At 34.0% G+C, this 22,572-nt stretch overlaps 1 protein-coding gene across 2 annotated transcripts in view; it reads right to left on the bottom strand.

Annotated features, from left to right (window-relative positions):
• The window catches only part of LOC136033266 (acyl-protein thioesterase 1-like), a 31,797-nt gene extending 29,847 nt beyond the window's left edge, over window positions 1-1,950 (bottom strand). The window contains exon 1 of one of the 2 annotated variants that reach the window (XM_065714022.1): window positions 1,842-1,950. In XM_065714022.1, coding sequence (XP_065570094.1) covers window positions 1,842-1,925 — 84 coding nt within the window. In that variant the 5' untranslated portion in view covers window positions 1,926-1,950. The remainder of the gene's footprint in view (window positions 1-1,841) is intronic. The other variant, XM_065714021.1, reaches the window with a different exon arrangement.
• Between the last annotated feature and the right edge of the window lie 20,622 nt (window positions 1,951-22,572).

Below are 22,572 nucleotides of genomic sequence, written 5' to 3'. Positions count from 1 at the left end.
GATAATCATTATCTAACCCATCAGCCATGTGCAAGCAAATTTTTTAAGTTGCATTCTTAATTTGTACTCTTTTTTGCCTCTGATTTGCACTCATTTAGGTAGCAGCACTTGGCAACCATGTCCATAACTGCTACTTCTCCAAAACAGGGATCACCCATTGGGCCTGATATTGCTGTTACTGCTCTATCTATTGATGCCTTTGAGATTACTGTTAATGAAAGTTGGCCTACTAAACTCTGGAACACAGAGTAGGATGTAATCAAGTCAATGGTTCCCTGTCACCACAGACCAGCAAATCTACAAAATTTTTTCTCATTTTTCTGAATAATCCAATTTAATGTGATAAATAGTAGCAGAAAAATATATTTTTAGGGCTATATTTTGGACTGTTATGGGGGGAGGGTTGTGGTGACAATGGAGGTAATATTAGGAAACCATAGTTGAAGCCCAGCAGATTTTGTAGCCTATTTGGAAAAAAAAGCAATTGCAGAATTTAATGATACAGACTATTCTTCCTCCTAAAGCTGCTTTCTGGGAAGGTTACACCAGGATGTTACCAAGAGTTGAGGTTAGGCCTCCTTCCAGATTCTAATTTAGGCTCTATTTTGAAATTTTCATTCAATCTAGCCTAGCTTCTTCTAAGTTAATGCAGAGCAACTGTTTTCAGTAAAATTCTAGTTTAGTGACTTTTGGCTATCTCAGAAAGGGGTTAGGTTAGGAAACTGAAACTTTTAGGGATGGGTCTACATGCTAAAGTATATCCTGGGAAGGTATTTTAAAGTACTCATCTTTACTCCTTCTCTCTCTAGAGGGTCCTGAAATTTCTCTACATAACAGGTCTATACCTTTTGAAATTTTGACAAAACAATACTTTACCTTAATTTTCAGATACCAGTTGCTTTTTCTCTGCTTTTAGTTCTGAAAATGAATTCCTGTTATTTGAGTAGAATTCTGAGCCATATCAATGTTGTTTTTTTCAAAATTTAGGAAATGTATTTGCATATCTTTAAAATCTTATAAATTGGGATTGAGCAAAGCTGTGTAGCTGAAATTTTTTTTTTTGTACTTCATTCAAGCAGAAGATTTATTTTGCAAGGTTTCACTTTTAGAACACATGTATTTTTAAAGGTCATCCAAGGTCAGGGCCTTCTAGAGCAAGAAGGAGTGGAGGTAGGTACTTCAAAATACCTTCCTGGGACATACTTTAGCCTGTAGAACCATCCCTGAAAGTTTCATTTTCCTAACCTAATCTCTTTCTGAGATAGCACTGTCAAAATTTCAATAGGTATAGACCTGTCATGTAGGCGAATTTCATAGCTCTCTAGAGAGAGGAGTGGAGGTGGGTACTTTAAAATACCTTCCTGGGACATATTTTAGCCTGTAGAACCATCCCTGAAAGTTTCATTTTCCTAACCTAATCCCTTTCTGAGATAGCACTGTCAAAATTTCAATAGGTACAGACCTGTCATGTAGGCAAATTTCATGGCTCTCTAAAGAGAGAAGGAGTGGAGGTAGGTACTTCAAAATACCTTCCTGGGACATACTTTAGCCTGTGGAACCATCCCTGAAAGTATCATTTTCCTAACCTAATCCCTTTCTGAGATAACACTGTCAAAATTTCAATAGGTATAGACTTGCCATGTAGGCGAATTTCATGGCTCTCTAGAGAGAGAAGGAGTGGAGGTGGATACATTAAAATACCTTCTTGGGATATACTTTAGTCTTTAGACCCATCCCTGAAAGTTTCATTTTCCTAACTTAACCCCTTTCCAAGATAGCCCAAAGTCACTAAACTAGAATTTTACCGCTATTTTCTTCTAATAATAGCTTATACTACTAACAGTTGCAGTGTGTTTGGCAGAAGCTTCAATAACAACTTTCCCAGCCATGGATGATTTTTTCTCCCTACTGTGAAAGGATCCCATACATCTATTTCTTCCAAAATATGATCCTTTCTGAGCTGCCATATAATTTAGACAATTTCCGATCTGTTTAGCCGAAACAACAGTAGACAATTCAGTCTCTATGAGTCAAACTAAAAAGTATTAGTTACAGTTTACAAAGTCTCTGTTATGCTCAAATTTAATAAATTTTCTTAAAAATTATTCCCGAAGTGTCAATTCCAACTGGGTAATCGTTCTTGAAACACAATCATATACAAATCCCTTGATAATAATTATTCTTTATCTTGCTTGTCATTGCGATTTAAGGTAATGAAACAAATCGAGTGTTAAGCATAATATGCAAGGCAACAACTCCTATTGCGGTTCAGAATGAAAATGATTGAAACAGGACCTGCAATCCTTTAAACCACAAGCCATGGTACAAAGTAACCGAAATCCCAAAAAACGAATGTTGTGAGAAAAATGAAGTAATCAAAATTAGCTTAAAACAGTAATTTTAGTACTGTTTTTCCCCTTTCCTTTCCCAAAGGAAAGGGGGTAGTGACACCTTTAGCTACAACTATAAGTACTTTAAGATAAGAATATTATTTTTATATCGTAACCAAGCTCTTGATCCGCCACTGTATCTATTTTGAAAATATTAGAAAAAATAAACTTTTAGGTTGAAAATTTTCATAGTTTTCCGCCACGAGGTAGCAAAAGTTTTGGGAGTTTGCCCTCTCCCTCATCAAGATTCTTTTATATGCACACCACTGCTCTTAGTCGTACCAAATGCTTTACGCTGGAACTCTCTTATGATGCAGTAAATCGTGTTGTAAACGTATATGATGGGGAAAAGTTATTTTAGTGCCTGTGAGGCTGTGATGAACTATCACTGCCGAAGTTGAAGCCGTTGGAGAGGGATATGCTTGAGGAGTATGTGCTTATTGCAGATCCATTGTGCCAAGCCTTAGATTGTTTTACAAGGTGAACAAAATTGCTTGGCTTGGAGACTAAACTGAAAGAACTTCAGAAAATCCATGTTCTCAAGCATGCTTTGCCATTATTAGAGGCTATTGAACGCTTCTTGCTGTGGTTTGTGGAACGCTTCTTCTTGTTCTTCTGTGGTTTGCATGGACACTTCTTGCACGTTTTTTCAATGAAAATGGAAAAGAGAGCCTTCAGTGAACTAGTCATAGCTATTTGCTCTCACCCGAGTTTCAAATTACGATGATTGACTCCAGCCTTGCAAGGGGCAAAAAACGAATAATAGATATAGTGAACTTAGAAATGAAAAAAGTGGGCATGCTTGTCTCCGGTGATAATCTGGCTGAAGGTGCTGAGAAGTCTGGTACGAATGATACTAATGATTCATTTTCGTTTATGGAAGATGAACGAAATCAATCTGTCAAAAAATGACCGGTCCTCGCTGGTCCAGATTCCGGAAACTGCCCCACAATCTATCAATGAAGACTGAACTTTACTTTTTTTAAGTAAGTGTGATGCATTGTTCACATTGGTGTGATATGTTACCTATGTTACCTCACTACATCCGAAGCTATGTTACCTCACTACATCCGAACATAATAAAACAGCCACGTAAAGCTAATATTTTGCTCATTTTGACTTCCAAATCTTTCTTGACATGTTGACACCATCAATTAAACATTTTGATTGGTGATGCTAACATTCTGAATAATGATTAATAATTATTCTGATTAATCATTAACATTCTGATTAATGGTGCGAGAAAATAAAGCCGAGCTTGGTTTTCTTATTCCTCTTATCACACTAATGTGAACAATGCTTAACGCGGCGTTCATACGATCGACATAAGAAAAAAAATGTAGAAAAGCCTATTTGACATAACAATTGGATATGCCCTGCTTTTTACGTCACCCGTCACGTTCACCGAATCAAGCCACTATGAAAGTGCATACTGGTATAAGTTTTAGACAGTTTATGTTATCATATTGAATCGGAAGCCGTTATTTTTTGTGTTTTTGTTTGCTATGAAAGTTATTTTATGGTTGAAGCTGAATTGTTGTGGGTGGTACTCAGGGCCGTATCCAGGATTCTCTTTCGGGAGTTTTTGCCGAATTATTTTTTGGGGGGCTACCGAAAAAATACCCTCCCATTAATTTTTTCTAATAATATCGAGTAAGATTAGAGCATTTCTAGACGAATTTGTAAGTCGGAGAACCATTTTGGGGGGAGGGTTCAAACCTGGTAACCCTCCTCTGGTGGTACTAGCCACGAGTTCCTTTTCACTTCTCCACTAAAGGAGAAGGTAATTTTAAACTCTAGGAGTCAATTTTCCCTTCTAACTGGAATCCCTGGCATTTTTTTTTATTAATTTAAGGTTTCTGCCGCAATGATGCCAATAATTGTTCAGATTTTCTGGATATTCTTTGTCAAACATTGCCCAATGGACAAGTTAATAATTCTAACTTTATTTTTTGAACACTTACAAATTTAAAAAACGGTCGCTATTTAAATTTGAGGAATATTTCATAATGTAATGTTTCACAATCTGTAGTAATACCTTGACCCTTCCTGTGTCTTTACTTAGACAACGCTATTGCGCTACCTATAATTTTCGTTTCGGATTTGACCCACTAATATCAATACTATTTATTAATATAAATCAACGAACACACAAACAAATCAATTGAACAAAAAATCATACATAAAATTTCAATAAATGATGTATATTATAAGTTTAGTAAAACAGATTAAGTCTTCCCAAGTCAAAATCCATTCAAAATTACAAGCAAATGAATAGCTCTATATCCTGTGCTATTAGACTAGAGCTTGGTTCAATTATGAGATTGAATATCTTGTGTTGGGTGTGGGAGTTGGGGGATGTGGAGGGGGGATATGTACTGTAGCATTCGTGGTGAGTATGGCTGAAAAACCCGAGTGCATATGACATTCGCCTTCGCCCACCCGAAAGCCTGTTTACGCTATAATACTATATTAGTATTATTCTATACTATATTCTGCAGTAGCTCAGTATTATAGTAGTATTATAATACTATATTCTGCAGTAGCTCATTGCTGACACTTTTAGTAAAAGCCGAGCAACAACACTTATATTTATCATAAACAATCATTATCATAAACCATAACAATCATTATGATTGTTTTAATCATAATAAACATTGCATAATGTTTTTAAGTTCACCAAGTACCGTGTTATTTAGCTAATTACTTTTCTTCATTACCCGCTTGAATAGCACCTATTTCAATAGCAACCACTCTTGCCCAAAAAAAACGCCCCCCCCCCGGATAATAATACTGTAGCTACACTCTTGAAGGTCACGAACCTTTAAAGGTATGTCTTGTGAAAATAAATGAAACAAAATTTTTATAAGTAAAGAGAATCACTAAAATTTGAAACGAACACAAAAATTGTCCTAAATACCAAATATACCACGTCTCTCTGAACCATCATCTTTTTATATTAAGCTTTGATGATTATTTAGTGAAAACAATAAACATTACAAATTTTTATTTTCTTTATCAAAAGCTTTAGAATGAAGTCTGCTTATTTAGCTATATTTTTTTTTTTGTTTTTTTTTTTTTAGTTAAACCTGAACTTTAAAGGAGACGACAAAAATTATAAAATGTTTATCCTTATATCTAAATTAATTTAATTGCCGTACTTGATTTGATAAATTAGAGTTTTTAAAAAATTCAAATTGCAAAATATCAAGTTCTATAAATTTCAGTTAAAAAATGTTTTTGTTTTGCATTTTAAAAAGATTTCAATGATATTCAAGATTTTCAACATTAAATAAAAAATCAATTAATTAGTAGAAAAGAATTCTGGGATTTTTTTTTCGTTTTCCATGATTAGTTGCTATGTTAAAATTCCAGTTCAGTTTAAACAGAATCTTTCAAATTTTTCACTAAAAATTATTATTTGTAAGTTTTAAGGTTTGCTTGAATGCTACTCTCGATTTTAACAAGAAACACAAGTTATAGCGCCATCTATCCCAATAAAATTTTCTTTGCTTTAGGCTATGCACATTGCTTACACAAGTTGACGTTTCTAAGTAGGCAGGCAATCTTATTCGAAATCTAGCCTCAAGTGTCGACATACTAGAAATTACTAGGGGCGTAGCTCCATCATTTTTACGAGAGAGGGGGATTTCAGAGGGGTTTCGTCCGGAGAGTCAAGGGGTATGTGCTATACAATAATTTTTTCTCCAAATTATCAGGGGGGAGTTAACTTCCCCTCCCCCTTGCCCCCTCGAAACGACGCCACTAGAAATGACCAACACCAACCAAGAGTTTATATCGAATAGCGACCTGCCCAAAGTTGATGGAAGTATATAGACTACGTATTAAGTCTGGTGGACCTTGGAAATTCCAAGACAACCTTCGAAAGGTAATCTACAGGATTAGGGAGAAGGGATCGTCCCAAGAACACTCTATGCCACACGTATGAGTCTGATCTACACTCTCAATGAGCTTCTGCGAACCAAGTGGTAAGATGTGCTGGTAGCTGCAGGATACTGAAAAGACTGGAGAATCCTAGTCGATGCTCTAGCTAGACGTCTCTGAAGGAATAAGAGGATATACAAACACACATATATAAATGTACACACACATATATATATATATATATATATATATATATATATATATATATATATATATATATATATATATATATATATATATATATATATATATATATACATATATATAATATATATATAATAAATATAATATAAATATAATAATTATAATAATATATATATATATATATATACATACATATATATATATATATATATATATATATATATATATATATATATATATATATATATATATATATATATATATATATATATATATATATATATATATATAAAGTGACGAAATCAAGATACAAGAGTTTAAAAGTTCCATTGTAAAAAAAACTTTCTATACACCAGGAAAGTTTTTAATTCCACGACTGTTATTAGAACAAATCCCTATTCCATCTTTGGAAAGATCTAAATGAAGGTTGAAGTTTCAGTTTTTATGGAGAGTCTGAAACTTTTTATAGCTATTTAAAAATCTACTTTAAAATTCACCCGCTGTTTTCATCCTATTTGTTTTATGTCCCGAAGAAATTCAAACTCAATATAGGCTAATATACATATGATACTAGAATTTCAGTCGCTCTTAATTAGCAATAGAAATGCAAAACCTTAATTTATTTGCCTCCGTTAAAACTGAGAGAATAATTATTCTTGGCTGGGCAAACTGATGCTTAATTTTCTAAGCGAGCGGTTATCATACTTCCATGAAGTTTCTGGAATGAATTCTGAATATTTCAGTAGATTTTAAAGTTTTAATTAAATGACAAAAGGTTGACTGGAGAATACGAAAATAGACGTGTTTAATGAGAGATGAGAGTTTATGATCAATAAACTTTCGTTTTAAAGAAAATAAGGTTTTGTGAAAACAATACAAAGGTTGATAACAGGCACATATTCAGTAATATATATATATATATATATATATATATATATATATATATATATATATATATATATATATATATATATATATATATATATATATATATATATATATATGAACCCGAGGGGAGGGGGAGGAATTAAAAAAACATAAAAAGCTGATGAGTTGTATGACAAATATAGAAACTGATGGGAAAAAAAAATGGAAAAGAGAGATTCTGAGTGGAACGAGGGTTTCAGACCCAGAAATCCCTCCCTCCTGTAAGTGTCTGAATTGTAGGCTGTTTTCAGGCATAGATGGCTAGAAGTATGTGTTTCCGCGTTTTACACGGAATTGGGATGAGCACATTTCTTTTTTGAGCCTAAAAAACAGAGCAAGTGAGGTTTATGTAAAGATCTAAATTTGTAAATGAAATAGTTTAGTGGGTTTTGAAATTGGTAAAACAACCAAGCGTTTCAGGTTTAAGGCACATCTGTCGGTGTCTTATAATATTAAAGTCTTATTCAAATATTTAGAGGGCTCAGGGGCCTATGCAGAGAAGCCTTGGGGCCAGCCCCCCTCCTCAAATCCTAAATTTTCCTGTTTTTGGGCAAATACTATCATAATATTACAGCCCCCCTTCCCAAATGCTAAATTTTCCTGTTTTGGGGCAAATACTATCATAATATTAAAGATTTTCTTATCATTGCCTCCGCATCCCCGAATAAACCCTTCGCCGTTTCTGAAAAGATTCACATGTCTTCAATCCAATTCTGCATCACGTTTGCTTTGGACATTTGCTTCTTTAAATTATTTTATTAAAGCGGAACACACTTCTGTTTTCTGACTCACATAGTGAGCCTCTTCTGTTTTACGGTATATAATCCCCCATGGGGAAAAATAAAACAAAAACAAATGAACGCGCATCAGTGATCTTCCTTCTGGCACAAAAAATTCTACATTTTTTCAGGTGGGAGCTTGAAACCTCTACAGTAGGGTTCTCTGATACACTGAATCTGATGATTCAGTGTATTAAGGAGCTCAACTTCGTTAAGCTCCATTAAGCTCCATGATTTTTAAGGGTCCCCCTTTTTTCGAAAATCAGGCAAATTTTCTCAGGCTGGTAACTTTTGTTGGGTTATTACGATTAAACTTAATGAAACTTACATATTTGAAGTTAGCATAAAAATTTGATTCTTTTTATGTATCTATTGGTATCTAAATTTTATTTTAATTTTAGAGTTTCGGTTACTATTGAGCCGGGTCACTCCTTACTTACAGTTCTTTACCACGTACTGTTTAACTAACTGTTGTACAGGGATTTCTTCGCCCGAAGGTAATATTTTTGCATTACTTTAGAAACTTATTTATCGCTATAGAAACTCTAGGTGTCACATTCTGTCACGCTATTTTTTAGTGAATTAATAAAAAAAAAGTTTTTCAAAGAAAATTAAAAAGCTACACTACTGTTTCATGACGTATGAAAACAAAGAAAGGGAATAAAAAAATGAAAAGAGAAAAAACAAATAGGTGAAAAAACGAGGACTTTATCAGCCAGTAGCTAAATATGAAAATCAAGCAAATATTTCGACAAGGACATCCGCCAAGTCGTCCTCAGGGCTCAAAGAAAAACAAAGAAAAAAAAAACAAAAAACAGCAAAATCTAGCCTTTATAAGTGAACTACACGAGAGGAAGACAGATACTGACTCAACCAACAAAAAACCAAGTTTAAATCAATGAAAGAGAAGTTACCAATTAGATTGAATAAGTATCTTTTGCCTTGCAACAGATTTCGCCTGTCTACAATTTTTTCTACAAAGAAAAAAACGTTTTCCCCTATTTTCTAAAATAACGCAAATTTTCTCAGGCTCGTAACTTTTGATGGGTAAGACTAAACTTGATGAAACTTATATATTTGAAATCAACATTAAAATGCGATTCTTTTGATGTAGGTATTGGTATCAAAATTCCATTTTTTAGAGTTTTGGTTACTATTGAGTCGGGTCGCTCCTTACTACAGTTCGTTACCACGAACTGTTTGAAAGAAAACGTTTAACCCTCCTTAAGCTTCCGCATGTTCGAAGTATATCAACCCTTTAAACATATATAATATGAAATTTGATTATAAGAGTCGAAATTTAGGATATTTAATATGTGAAGATTGGGATTAAAAATTAGCACCATTGGGAGTGTAGCCTCTGGCCACTTAATAAAAAATAGAAAATTTGATAATTGATATAACCTCGATATAGCATTAAAGCTGGAATATCAGTAAATTTTTCGATTAACTAAATATTGAAATAGCTAAATAGAACTATCTTTAGAATCAGAATTTCATCGTCGATCCAAATACAGGATTCAGTTGCATCGTAAATGAACTTAACCCCTCCCCGCTAAAAATTGAAATAAATAACTTGAATTATATACGTATACTGAATTTTCTATATGTCTCCCTTTTCTTCAAATTTTTCCAACGATTTATCGAAACTATGGAAAATTTGGTGTATTTATACAATTCAGACTATATATTTGACCTCTAGGGAGAGGGTAAATTTCATTTGCTATGGAATTGAACGTTATATTCAGATTAAGGGCTAGGGTATTATAATTGCTATGGTATGTCAGTTTCTTAGCTATATAAATATTCAACTAATCAAATTCTAGAAAATTCCTTTGTAAGTAATATTTTGCCACCATGATTTTGCTTGATAGAATTATTCTAAATTAAAATCACATCTGTAGAATGTAGGCTTAGTTTAGCTTTGTAAAATCTTTGCAGGTTAAGCAGGCGTGTTGATTTAAAAATCTTAGGCCTACTTCTGAAAACACGCTGTTTTCTTTAAGCTAATTAAATAAAAAAGAAATTCAGCTGAAAGTAAGGAGCAACATTAAAACTTAAAGCGAACAAAAATTATTACGTATATGAGGGGGTTCACCTGCTAGTCAATACCTCACTCTTTGCACTAAAGTTTGAATTTTGCTACAATTCTTTAGAATGACCCCTGAATCACAAAGGCCGTTTAATTAGAATATATAGCTCTTTTGAAAGTACTAAAAAACTTTAGCGTAAGGATTGAGCCATGGACTAGGGGCGAACTCCCTTATGTACGCAATCATTTCTGGGAGTTTTAAGGTTGCTCCTTACTTTCAGTTGAAAAAAGTTTTTTTTATTTAATTTCTGATCGTTTTCTAAATAATGCTAGTAAATCCGGCACCCTCTTCATTGAAATGTCTCTTTCCCGTGGAAACATCCTCAATGGAAAAATCTTCCCAAGCATTCCCCTCCCCCCCGACAAAAGAATCCCTCCCGAAAACGTCTGTATCCTTCCCAATAACCAATACTACACGAAAACAATGGGCAAAGTTCATAACTTGCACCCCTTCCTCCGGGGACTGCAGAGGATTAAGTCATCCTCAAAGATAAGATTATTAGATTTTTGACTATACTGAACAAAATGGCTATCTCAAAATTTTAACCGGGTAACTTTGGGAAAAAATTAGCGTGGGAGGGGGCCTAGGTACCTTACAATTTTTGATCACTTAATAAGGGCACTAGAACTTTTAATTTCCGTTAGAATGAGCTCTCTCGCGATATTCTAGGACCATTGGATCGATACGATAACCCCTGGAGAAAAAAAAAACAAAACAAACAAATAGGCTAAACACGCATCCGAGATCTTTCTTTTGGCAAAAAATATAACATTCCAGATTTTTGCAGATGGGAGCTTGAAACCTCCACAGTAGGGTTCTCTGATACGCTGATCAGATGGTGTGATTTTCAAGAAAAGTTTAGCTCTTCTAGGGGGTGTTTCCCCCTTTTTTCGAAAACAAAGCAAATTTTTTCGTGCTCGTAACTTTTGATGGGAAGGCTAAACTTGATGAAACTTATAAATCCAATTCTTTTAATGTATATATTGGCATCAAAATTCCGTTTTTGGAGCTTCGCAGACTATTGAGCCGGGTCGCCGCTCCTTACTTACTGTTCGTTGCCACGAACTGTTTGACCAACATTTTAATAATATACCCAGTACTAAAGTACCCAAAAAGAAAGTATGGGTCAATATTTACCAGATTCCACAACTGACAAAGGACCAAGGTGAAAAAATAGTCATTTTTATGCACTTTCCAAATATAATAATCAATTCGACTTCAAATGCCCCCTACCCGTTTTGATGATCCCATGAAACCGGTTTTCTCAGATCTAACTTAAGTGTAATTCTTGAGTGTGTTTCGTTTAATTAACAAGTACCTGTTCACCATGTCCTTATGACAGTTATGGAATTTCGCATAGTAGCCTATGTAACAGTTTAGGGATTTGGGAATTCCCAAATCCCTAAGCACCATATGGTGGGAGCTATCTTTATGAATTTTTTTCTGTGCTAATACTTGTTTCTCTCGTTTAAATTTCCCATACTTTTTGGGTAGCACAACCAGCTTTTAGACACAATCAAATGAACTTTCCATGGTTTTTAATTTCAAGTCAATGTTAACAATAATCTTGAGGAAATTGAAAATTGTATTTTGGCTACGTTATATTTCAATGCAAAAATACGTTCTGAGACCATACTGGCTATGCATGACGTATGAAAACAAAGAAAGGGAATAAAAAATGAAAAGAGAAAAAACAAATAGGTGAAAAAACGAGGATTTTATCAGCCAGTAGCTAAATATGAAAAACAAGCAAATATTTCGACAAGGACCTCCGCCAAGTCGTCCTCAGTGCTCAAAGAAAAACAAAGAAAAAAAAACAACAGCAAAATCTAACCTTTATAACTGAACTACACGAGAGGAAGACAGATACTGACTCAACCAACAAAAACCAAATTTAAATCAATGAAAGAGAAGTTACCAATTAGATTGAATAAGTATCCTTTGCCTTGCAACAGATTTCGCCTGTCTACAATTTCGGTTTTCATTAGATATGCGGACAGGTTGTCTTAAATTAGACTGAGCGGAAATATTCATAGAGTCTTTTAATATTAAATTATTATAAATTAGGCTTAAGAAAATATCTCCCGTGTCTCTATTTATAGCCTAATTTCTATTTATATGTTTTTTTTATCTCAATAGCCTCTTTAAAAGATTGCGGTAAACCATTTACAGTAGATATTAAAGTTGCCTTTTCAAAAAGAACTAAATGGGCAGGATTTTCGTATATATGCTGTGTTCTTGCAATCGTTCCCCTAGTTGTTGATTGGTCCTTCCAATGTAAAATTTTCCACATGAACAGGGGACTCTGTAAACACCACTACCTAGTATAGGGTCCGTTTTATCCTTTCCCGAGTTGAAAAAATGTTCAACTTTTTTTTCAGTTTTAAAAGAAACAGAGAGATTATGTCTTTTTAAAATTTTTCCAAGTTTGTCGCTGAGTTTTGAGACGTATGGTAATGTAGTGAAAGTTTTTTTCTCAATTGCCAGTGTACCTGAATCAAGGGGGACGGGCTTCCTGTTTAATCTTTTTTAATCGTCTATCTATTATATTTTCAATGGGGTTGATTGGGTAGCCATAGCAGAATAGAATGTCTTTAACATAGTCTAATTCGGATTTTACATGATTACGTGAACATATTTTTAGAACCCTGTCGACTAAAGAAATTGCTACCCCTCTTTTTACACAAGGAGGGTGATTTGACGAGAAATGTAGATACCGATCATTATGTGTTGGCTTTCTATATATAGAAAAATTCAGGCTAGGAATATTTTTTATAATTAAAACATCCAAGAAAGGGAGCTTTCCTGAATCTTCCAGTTCTATTGTAAATTGAAGATTCAAATCAAAAGAATTCAAATGTGCCAAAAAAACTTTTAGAGAGTTCTGACCATGTTCCCAAACAGCAAGAATATCATCAACGAAACGAAACCAGAGAGTGTGTTTTAAGGGGAAACTATTCAAAGCAGACTGTTCTATGAAATCCATGCAAAAATTTGCCAAAAAAGGAGACAAAACAGTGCCCATGGGCAGGCCCTTGACCTGAAGGAAAAATTTTTCTCGAAACATAAAATATAAAGAGAACTTGTTGCAAAGAAGTACAAGCGTCATTATTGTGTCAATTTCCAAGGTTTTGCAATCTACCCAAGTAGAATTTTCCTCTAATTTTCTTTGTAAGGCCTGTTCACATTTATGGACATTGCATGAAGTGTACATGGAAATCGCATCAAAACTAGATAAGATAGTTTTTTCTGTTATACTATGATTTTTCAGCTTCTCCACAAAATCTATGGAATTTTTTATATAAGATTTCTGTGATGTTAGAAGATACCTGAAAATTGTAGCTAAGAATTTTCCTACGCCTGTAGCTGGAGAGCTATGACATGCTACAATAGGACGCAACGGAATATCCTTCTTATGAATTTTGGGTAGACCGTAAAATTTTGGGGCTGAACAACCTTTTGGGTAAAGTTTTCTGTACATTTGAGGGGTGATTAGTCTATTATCTTTTAAAATTTGTAATTCTTTCCTCAACTGCTTGGTGTATTTATCTGTGGGATCAGTTTTTATTTCTTTATAAGTATTTTTATCCAATAAAAGGCTATTTATTTTATTTTGATAATCTGCAAAATCCATAATCACAACTGTGTTTCCTTTGTCCGCTCTTGTAATTACTGTATTTTTATCTTTTTTCAATTTTTTGAGGATTTTAATTTCTTCCTTTGATTGAGATGTAAGCGTTAATGGCGGCTTATATTCGAGTTTCGAAAATTTTTCTGATAAGCGGGTTTTCGCTAAATTAAAAACTGTCGGAAAGACCTTTGCGGGATCTCTAAAATTTGGAGAAAATCTGAGGGCCCATTTAGCCAGAGAATGGGTTTCAAAACTCTAACACATATTTTAAAAGACCATAGACTCAAAAGATATGTCCTTAGTAATAAAATATCTAATTTCAAATCTTTTTTACATCAGACTTTATCCGTTCCGGATTTTCTCCAAATTTTAGAGATATCGCAAAGGTCTTTCCGACACGTTTTAATTTAGCGAAAACCCGCTTATCAGAAAATTTTTTCCCCTATAAGTCATGGAATCTTAACGAAAATCACACGATCAGATTCAGCGTATCAGAGAACCTACTGTAGAAGTTTCAAGCTCCTATCTACAAAAATGTGGAATTTTGTATTTTTTGCCAGAAGGCAGATCACGGATGCGTGTTTATTTGTTTTTTTGTTTTTTTTTCCCAGGGGTGATCGTATCGACCCAGTTGTCCTAGAATGTTGCAAGAGGGCTCATTCTAACGGAAATGAAAAGTTCTAGTGCTCTTTTTAAGTGACCAAAAAAATTGGAGGGCACCTAGGCCCGCTCCCACGCTAATTATTTTACCAAAGTCAACGGATGAAAATTCTGAGATAGCCATTTTATTCAGCATAGTCGAAAAACCTTATAACTATGTCTTTGGGGACGACTTACTCCCCCACAATCCCCATGGGAGGGGCAAGTTCTTTCAGCTGAAAGTAAGGAACAGCATTAAAACTTAAAACAAACAGAAATTATTACCCATTTGAGGGGCTCACCTCCTCCTAATACCTCGCTCTTTACGCTAAAGTATTTTTAGTAATTTCAACTATTTATTCTACGGCTTTTGTGATTCTGGGGTTATTCTTAATGAATTGGGACAAAATTTAAGCTTTAGTGTAAAGAGCGAGGATCTGACAAGGGGGCGAACCCCCTCATATATGTAATAAAAATATGAGAATACAAAAGTTCTTTACGTAAGCTAATTTATAAGTTACGTATATCTTTTACTAATAAAAATATTCATAAAAAATTAAAAGTTCTAGTTGCCTTTTTAATTAACCAAAAAATCGGAGGGCAACTAGGCTTCCTCCCCCGCTCTTTTTTTCTCAAAATCATTCGATCAAAATTATGAGAAAGCCATTTAGCCAAAAAAAAAAAAAAAAAAATGCAAATTTCGTTTTAATTATTCCTCTGCGGAGAGCCAAAATCAAAACATGCATTGATTCAAAAACGTTCAGAAATTAAATAAAAAAAACAAGTTTTTTTTAACTGAAAGTAAGGAGCGACATTAAAACTTAAAACGAACAGAAATTACTTCGTATATGAAAGAAGCTGCTTCCTCATCAACGCCCCGCTCTTTACGCTAAAGTTTTTTACTGTTTTAAAAAGAAGAATTGAGAGACAGAGTCAAACTTTAGCGTAAAGAGCGAGGCGTTGATGAGGAAGCAGCCTCTTTCATATACGAAGCAATTTCTGTTCGTTTTAAGTTTTAATGTCGCTCCTTACTTTCAGTTAAAAAAACTTGTTTTTTTTATTTAGTTTTAAATAAACCCCGTATTTAGTCTAAATATCTAATTTATATGTTTCATATTCTCCTTGGAAAAGTCTAACGCTCAGATCTACTAATTGATCTACATCGACTAATAAGAATCCGGTTTTGTGTTCCGCTATGCTTTGAGCTCTAAAAAACTAATGAATTACCTAATGCGCAGGTGAAGTATTCAAAGAGTTTTTTCTTTCATTCATCATTCATATTAATAAATGGGTGGAGCCCTGTCCAACCAATCATTGATGAGGATAAATATGATTCATATTTCTTCTCAGGAGGAATAAACAGAGCGGTGCACAGCGTTGCCGGTACGGTACAGTTGTAGCGTTTTTGGTGCACTTTTGACATCTTGGTACAATATGGTATATTTGGAGGCTATTTTGGTAAAATCCAGTTTCCAGTACATTTTGGTTTTATTGATGGCTTTAAATGTGAAAATAAGTTGTTATATGTGAATTTAAGTCGTGAGGTGTGATTTTTTTTTGGAATTTTAGCGGTTGTCTACTAAAACTCAATGAAAAAGGATTGAAATTTTCAATTAAAAATTTTAAAAAAAGTTTGTATTGCCAGCCATGGATCTTCTAAATTGCTCACCCAGCTAAAGCACTGTGTAAAATTACTTACTTTTTAACTTTTGTTTTCGCTTTTTTGGGTATAGTATTTACTAAAATTATATTAAAATGTCTACTAAAGGATATCTGAATTATTTTTAAAAAAGGAATTTTAAATTTGGATCGTTTTCCCGAAACCCACTGTTTTTGATAATTTTTGCAAGTTAAAATTTCCTAGTTCGGCTCTTTAATTCTGAAAGTATCAATAGCTGTACATTAGATTTGTGCCACAAATAACTGAACTTTAGTGTGAAGAGAATGGGGTTGAGTAGGGCAGTAGTTCCCCTCATTTTTAGGATAATCCCATTTAATTTTGTGAAGCAAATACACATGAATGGGTCTTTTCATCATCAGTTTTTTGTTATAAAAAATTAGATTTACTGTAAGGAGTGCGGATTGAGGGGGGGGGGGGGTTCAGTACCCCCATATTCAGGATAAGTTGAATTTTATATTAAAAACTAACACAAATAAAAAAAAAAGCTTACACAGACAAAATTAAGAATGACGTATGAAGACTACGTATTTTAGAGGCATCTTTTGATTTGCTTCTTTTTGAATTCTTCAAATTCTGAATTCTTCTTTTTAGAGGCATCTTTTGTTTTGCTTCCTTTTGAATTCTTCAGATTTTGATTTCTTCTTTTTAGAGGTATCTTTTGATTTGCTTTTTTTGAATTCTTCAGATTTTGATTTCTTCTTTTTAGAGGCATCTTTTGATTTGCTTCTTTTTGAATTCTTCAGATTTTGATTTCTTCTTTTTAGAGGCATCTTTTGATTTGCTTCTTTTTGAATTCTACTCGCAAGACTTTCAAGTAGGCTTCAAAAATATGTTGAAGTACTTCCAGGTTTATTATTTATTAACTGAACCAACTAAACAATTTAAAAATTATAAGTTTCAGCAATGGCATCTTTATGGAATAAGTTAGAGTTAATATTTTTTTTTTTTTATCATTCCTCCGTACTTTCTTTATGTTTTCTCTTGCCGCATTCAGGGATGTATGTAGGGGGGGGGGGGTCGACTCCTCTCCTTGAACATCCTAAGTTTTCTTGAGTTTCTGGGCACTTCTTATTGATAGTACTAAATTGTCAGCCGGGTATCAAAGGTTGTATCTCCGTAATTGTAAATTTTCAGAAGAGCAAAAAAAGAAGTCGTAACTTTTTCAGTTCCCCCTCCGATAACCGTAAAACATTTACGGATTAATTTTTATTGATTTTAAATATCAACCCGTTTTGTTTTACAGTTATCGGAGGAGAAAGGGAAAAGTTGTAAGGTTTTTTTTGCTCATCTGAAAATTTATAATTATGGAGATACGATCTTTTGATACCCGACTGACACAATACAACTTGTTTCTTTTAATTTCACCTCATTTATTGTTATTGACCCCACAGCTGGAAATAGAAGTCCCAGCGTACGTGCCTGGCCACATTAAAGGCTTATTACACTGATTAAAACACAGCAATAATGATAGGCAAAAGTAGGCTATTTTGATAGTTGTATTATAAACTAGCCTGAGAAATTTATTGATACGAGTCATGGAATGGATATTTGCGATCTGTGGAAATTATGAAGGCTCTCACGTTTGTATTGCGAAATTTTTTAATTAAATAGCCTCTCTTAACTTTCCGAATAATTAGTCAGTTCTTTATTTTTCCAGGTCTTTGAAAATAGCCTTTTGCTCAAAAGAAAACAGAGGTTGTATTTCCTGGAAAACCTTTATAACAATCGTCTTTCAACAGTTAATCATTTAAGAATGCAGCTTACATACTGTTCTAATTGTCTAAGGTCCTATTGTCTTAAGGACTGGACAGACGTTGGATTTTTAAGCTAACACAGTCCGTGTTTATTCAAAATGGCCGTATTTTATGCCGGCTTCTGAACTAGGATTTTTTTTTTATTTAAACATTTATTTCTAACTCGTCAGAAAATACAAAAAGTACTCGCAGACATAGTATAAAATAGAGAAAACGACAAAAAAGGGAATCAAGAAAAAAGACACCATAACATTCATCAAAACAATTAAAAAATATCACCAATGAAACATTGAACTACTGTTAAATGCATACAACTTCCAACATCAGTGTACGAAACGGATGAAGTGATTTTGCGTTTCTCAAAATGCGTTTTGGTACAGCTATTGTTGGGTCGACTATTTTACGTTTGCGGGTTACATTCTGAATTTTGTGTCCACATGGGTAAATGATGTAAACATTTTGCATATTTGAAATATGCTGAAAGGAATTTACGTTTTTTTATCTGTGAGAAAACCTTCAAAATGGTTTTGGTATAGAAAATGAGGTAGTGCTGTTGAAATATGCGGTTTAGCGAGGATTATTTGGTGGAAGTGTTTTTATTTCGGCAAACTGTAGCATAATCAATCAATCAATTTATTTAAACAAAACATTATTTAAAGAAAGATAACAAATTTTTAGTTCCCATAATGGCTGTTTGACCTGCGAGATTGGGAGGCTAAATATTACATTAGTTAATATCACTAGAACAAACAGAAGGACAAGAAAAAGACGAAGAAAAAGCAAAACAAAAAAAGGGGGAGGAAGGAAAAAAGAAAACAAAACAAAAACAACAGAAAAACGCCATGCATGAATATTTAGAAAAATAATCATTCGTTAATACACAGTAGCAAAAACAATTAAATAAAGAAGATGGGTAAAAGTATGTAATGAACTGAGAAAACAAAATAGACAACAACAACAACAAAAAACACCATGTCAATCAAAACAAACGAATTAAACAAACTGAAAAAGAAAGAAAGAAGGGAAAAAGAGAATGGAAGAGATAACTAACTCTCTAGGCATAGGAGGTGGTAAGTTAGATCTTTTTAAATTGTTCATAAAAATGACATAGCCGGATTTTAATAGGCAGGGAACTTCATATGAAGGCACAAAATAAAACTAAATTAAAACCTGGTCTTTGGTTTTATGAGTGAAAATATTCGAGCCGGCTCTGAGAGAATTAAATAAAAAAAGTTGTTTTAACTGAAAGTAAGGAGCAACATCAAAACTTAAAACGAACAAAAATTATTACGTGTGCGAGGGGGTTTGCTCTATTGTCAATACCTCGCTTATTACGCTAAAATTCGAACTTTGTTCCAATTCTTTAAGAATGACCCCTGAATCACAAAAGCCGTTTAATTAGAATAAATTGCTCTTTTGAAAGTAGAAAAATAAATGTTTAGCGTAAAGAGCGAGGTGCTGACGAGCAATAGTTTTAGTTCGTTTTAGGTTTAATGTTGTTCCTTACTTTCAGTTGAAAAAACCTGTTTTTTATTTAATTTCTGATCGTTTTTAAATAATGCTGGAAAAACCATTTCTCTTCCCCCATGAAAAATTTCTCCGTGGAAAGATCCTCCCAATTACCCCCTTTCTCCCACAACCCCTCCCCAAAAAAGTACCCCTGAAAACGTCTGTATACTTCTGATAACCGATACTATATGCAAACAATGGGTAAAGTTCATAACTTGCTGCGTTTCTTCCGGGGACTTTGGGGAATTAAGTCGTCCTCAAAGGTATAGTCATTAGATTTTTTCGACTATGCTGAACAAAATGGCCATCTCAAAACTTTGATCTGGAGACTTCGGGAAAAATGAGCATGGGAGGGGGCCTAGTTGCCCTTTAATTTCTGGTGAATGAAAAGGGGAACTAGAACTTTTAATTTCCGTTCAGGTGAGCCCTCTTGCAACATTCTAGGACTGCAGTCCTAGTCCTGGTCAATACGATCACCCTGAAAAAAAAACCAGCAAAACGAAAAAACAACTAAACACGCATCCGTGATATTTTTTCTCGAAAAAAAAAAAAAAATAGATACTAAATTCTACATTTGCGTAGACAAGGGCTTGAAACCTCTACAGTCGGGTTTTCTGATACGCTAAATCTGATGGTGTGATTCCATTAAGGTTTTATGCCTTTTAGCGGGTATATTCCCTTTTTCCGAAAATCAAGCAAATTTTCTCAGGCTCGTAACTTTTGATGGATAAGACTAAGCTTGATCCAACTTATATATTTTAAATAAAAATACAAATCTGATTCTTTCCATGTATCTATTGGTATCAAAACACCGTTTTTTAGAGCTTCGATTACTATTGAGCCGTGTCGCTTCTTACTTACAGTTCGTTACGAGGAACTGCTTGAAAAGAAACACAAGAATCCTTTCTTAGTTCAAAATTTAGAAGATATAATTATTTTAAGAAGTTAGGGGGGAGTCCATAAAAATACCTGAAAATGAAACAAGAGGAAAGTAAGATATATGTGGATTGACCATTTAATGAATTCATGCTCATCTGGCATCTCACCTCAGACACTAATTCAATTGCTCTGTTATATATTTTGACAACAGGGAAGATAAAAGAAGAGGATGTTTATACCCGTACTGTTGGATAGTAGGTCATATAGTAGATAGTAGATGGTAGTAGTAAATATAGTAGATAGTAGTAGTTGATATAGTCGATTGTAGATAGTAGATACAGATAAGGTTGAATGAAAGAGTGAAAGAGGATTTTTATTATTGAACCAGGGAAACAATGACGAAGCTTCCAAAGAAGCTCTGGTTTCTGGTTTCTGGTTTCTGGTTTCTGGTGTCGTTAACGATCATTTTGAGCGTTTTTAGGCTGACTTTCAAATTCGCTAGATTTTCTCCGCATCTTAAAACATTTTAACATACAATTTGAGGAGCTCTTTATTAGTTCAATTAATGTTTTACTTGGCCTGACGAAGCAATTTGTCTTCGTTGATGGTCCATATTTTAGAAATTTAAAATAATTGGCCAAGAACAATCCTTTTCTGAGAAAAAGCTAGCTTATAATTAGCACATGCACGCTCTTAAAACGCTGAGAAAAACTCCACCAGTTTTCCATAATTTCTTCAGATATACATGGTGGGATATGTTACACTTAACTAAATTTGAACAATTTGTTTTTATTTCCCCTGTCCTTAGCACTTTAAGAAGGAAATGAAAAAAAAGAGAGAACCTGAAGGTCACCTAAAAACAAATACAAAGGTCCCGTCATTTCCAATTACACCTTTACATCATTTTTAAGGCTGTATCTTAGGTAAAAGGGGAAATAAAAGGGAGAGTAAAACTTAGGGAGGAAAAGCAATCATTCATCTTATCAATACTTTTATTATTGAGAAAATTCCTTTGTTTGTTTTTGTTTCAGAGTGAATGCAGTGAAAAGTATTGGAATTCTTCGAGTTGCTCAAATCTGTAGTGTGAACCACCACCAAAACTTGGTTCCGAGGGGGTCTTCACTTTTTGCCACCTGGTTAAATCTCAGAACACCAGACGTGTTCCGAAGTTCCACCACGCACATTTTCTGCCACACTTGGTACACTTTCCGCCACACTTGACAAACTTTCCACCACGCTCGGGATACGCAACCTGGCACACATGGTTTCTGAAAGTGGGTGCCCCCTCGCTTGTATTCATGAAAAAGTATCATTAGAGTAATCGTGTTTTCACTCATGAATAGTTCTTAGATGGGCGCTGTACAATTTGGTAAGCTAAAAAATTTGGACCTGGACAATTACGTGATGTCACACAACTGGTAGATGGATCTATTATTTCTTAGGAGTACGAGCAAATTGGCTTCCAATCATCACAAGAGGGTATATCCTGTTTTGTGTCACGGCTGGAGGGTTGAGCCTAAACTCTCAGGATCTTTTTTGAAAGAAAGGGGTTATGAGACTTTTTCATATAATTCTGGTAATTACATGTTATAGCCACCACACCAAAGAAGTGAAATTAGGTTAGTCGTAATGAAATATACCAAAAATATGATGAAAAAATAATAAGTATAATAGCACAATTATAAAAACTACAATATATAACTATGGAAAGCAGGCTGTCAAGAACGCACTATATTAGATACCTAATCTAAGCTAATCTAACCTTAACCTAACTACCTCTTTATATTCAATATGTAATTAAAATATACTTGCATAGATATTATTTATCTCGCTTAGGCTAAGGTGATTATCTCCCAGTGGACGGAGAAAACCGGTTTTATTACAGATCAAAGTGTAATCGCTGTAATACATAAGTGCCATAATACTTTATAAGGAGGCAAACTTGTTTTCCTCCAGTTTTCCCAAGATAATATACGCTTCGATTTTCATATCCTTGATAGTATGACAGGATATATCCAAAACTAAGATTTTGCCTCATTTTTGTATCCAGTTTTTCATAAGAAATCCAGTTTGTAACCGAGACTAAGTAAAACCCAAGTTGCTCTAGTAGGCTCAATCTTGTTGTTTACTGGCAAATAAACGGTTCCCTGTCTCAGGCTTGAGACATGGCCCCATCCCCCAAAATAAAAAAATCCACGATT

This window comes from Artemia franciscana, chromosome 11, assembly GCF_032884065.1.
Source record: "Artemia franciscana chromosome 11, ASM3288406v1, whole genome shotgun sequence".
NCBI classification, from domain to species: domain Eukaryota; kingdom Metazoa; phylum Arthropoda; class Branchiopoda; order Anostraca; family Artemiidae; genus Artemia; species Artemia franciscana.
The sequence above is the reverse complement of the archived record's forward strand: the minus strand, read 5'-3'. Positions and strand labels throughout refer to the sequence as shown.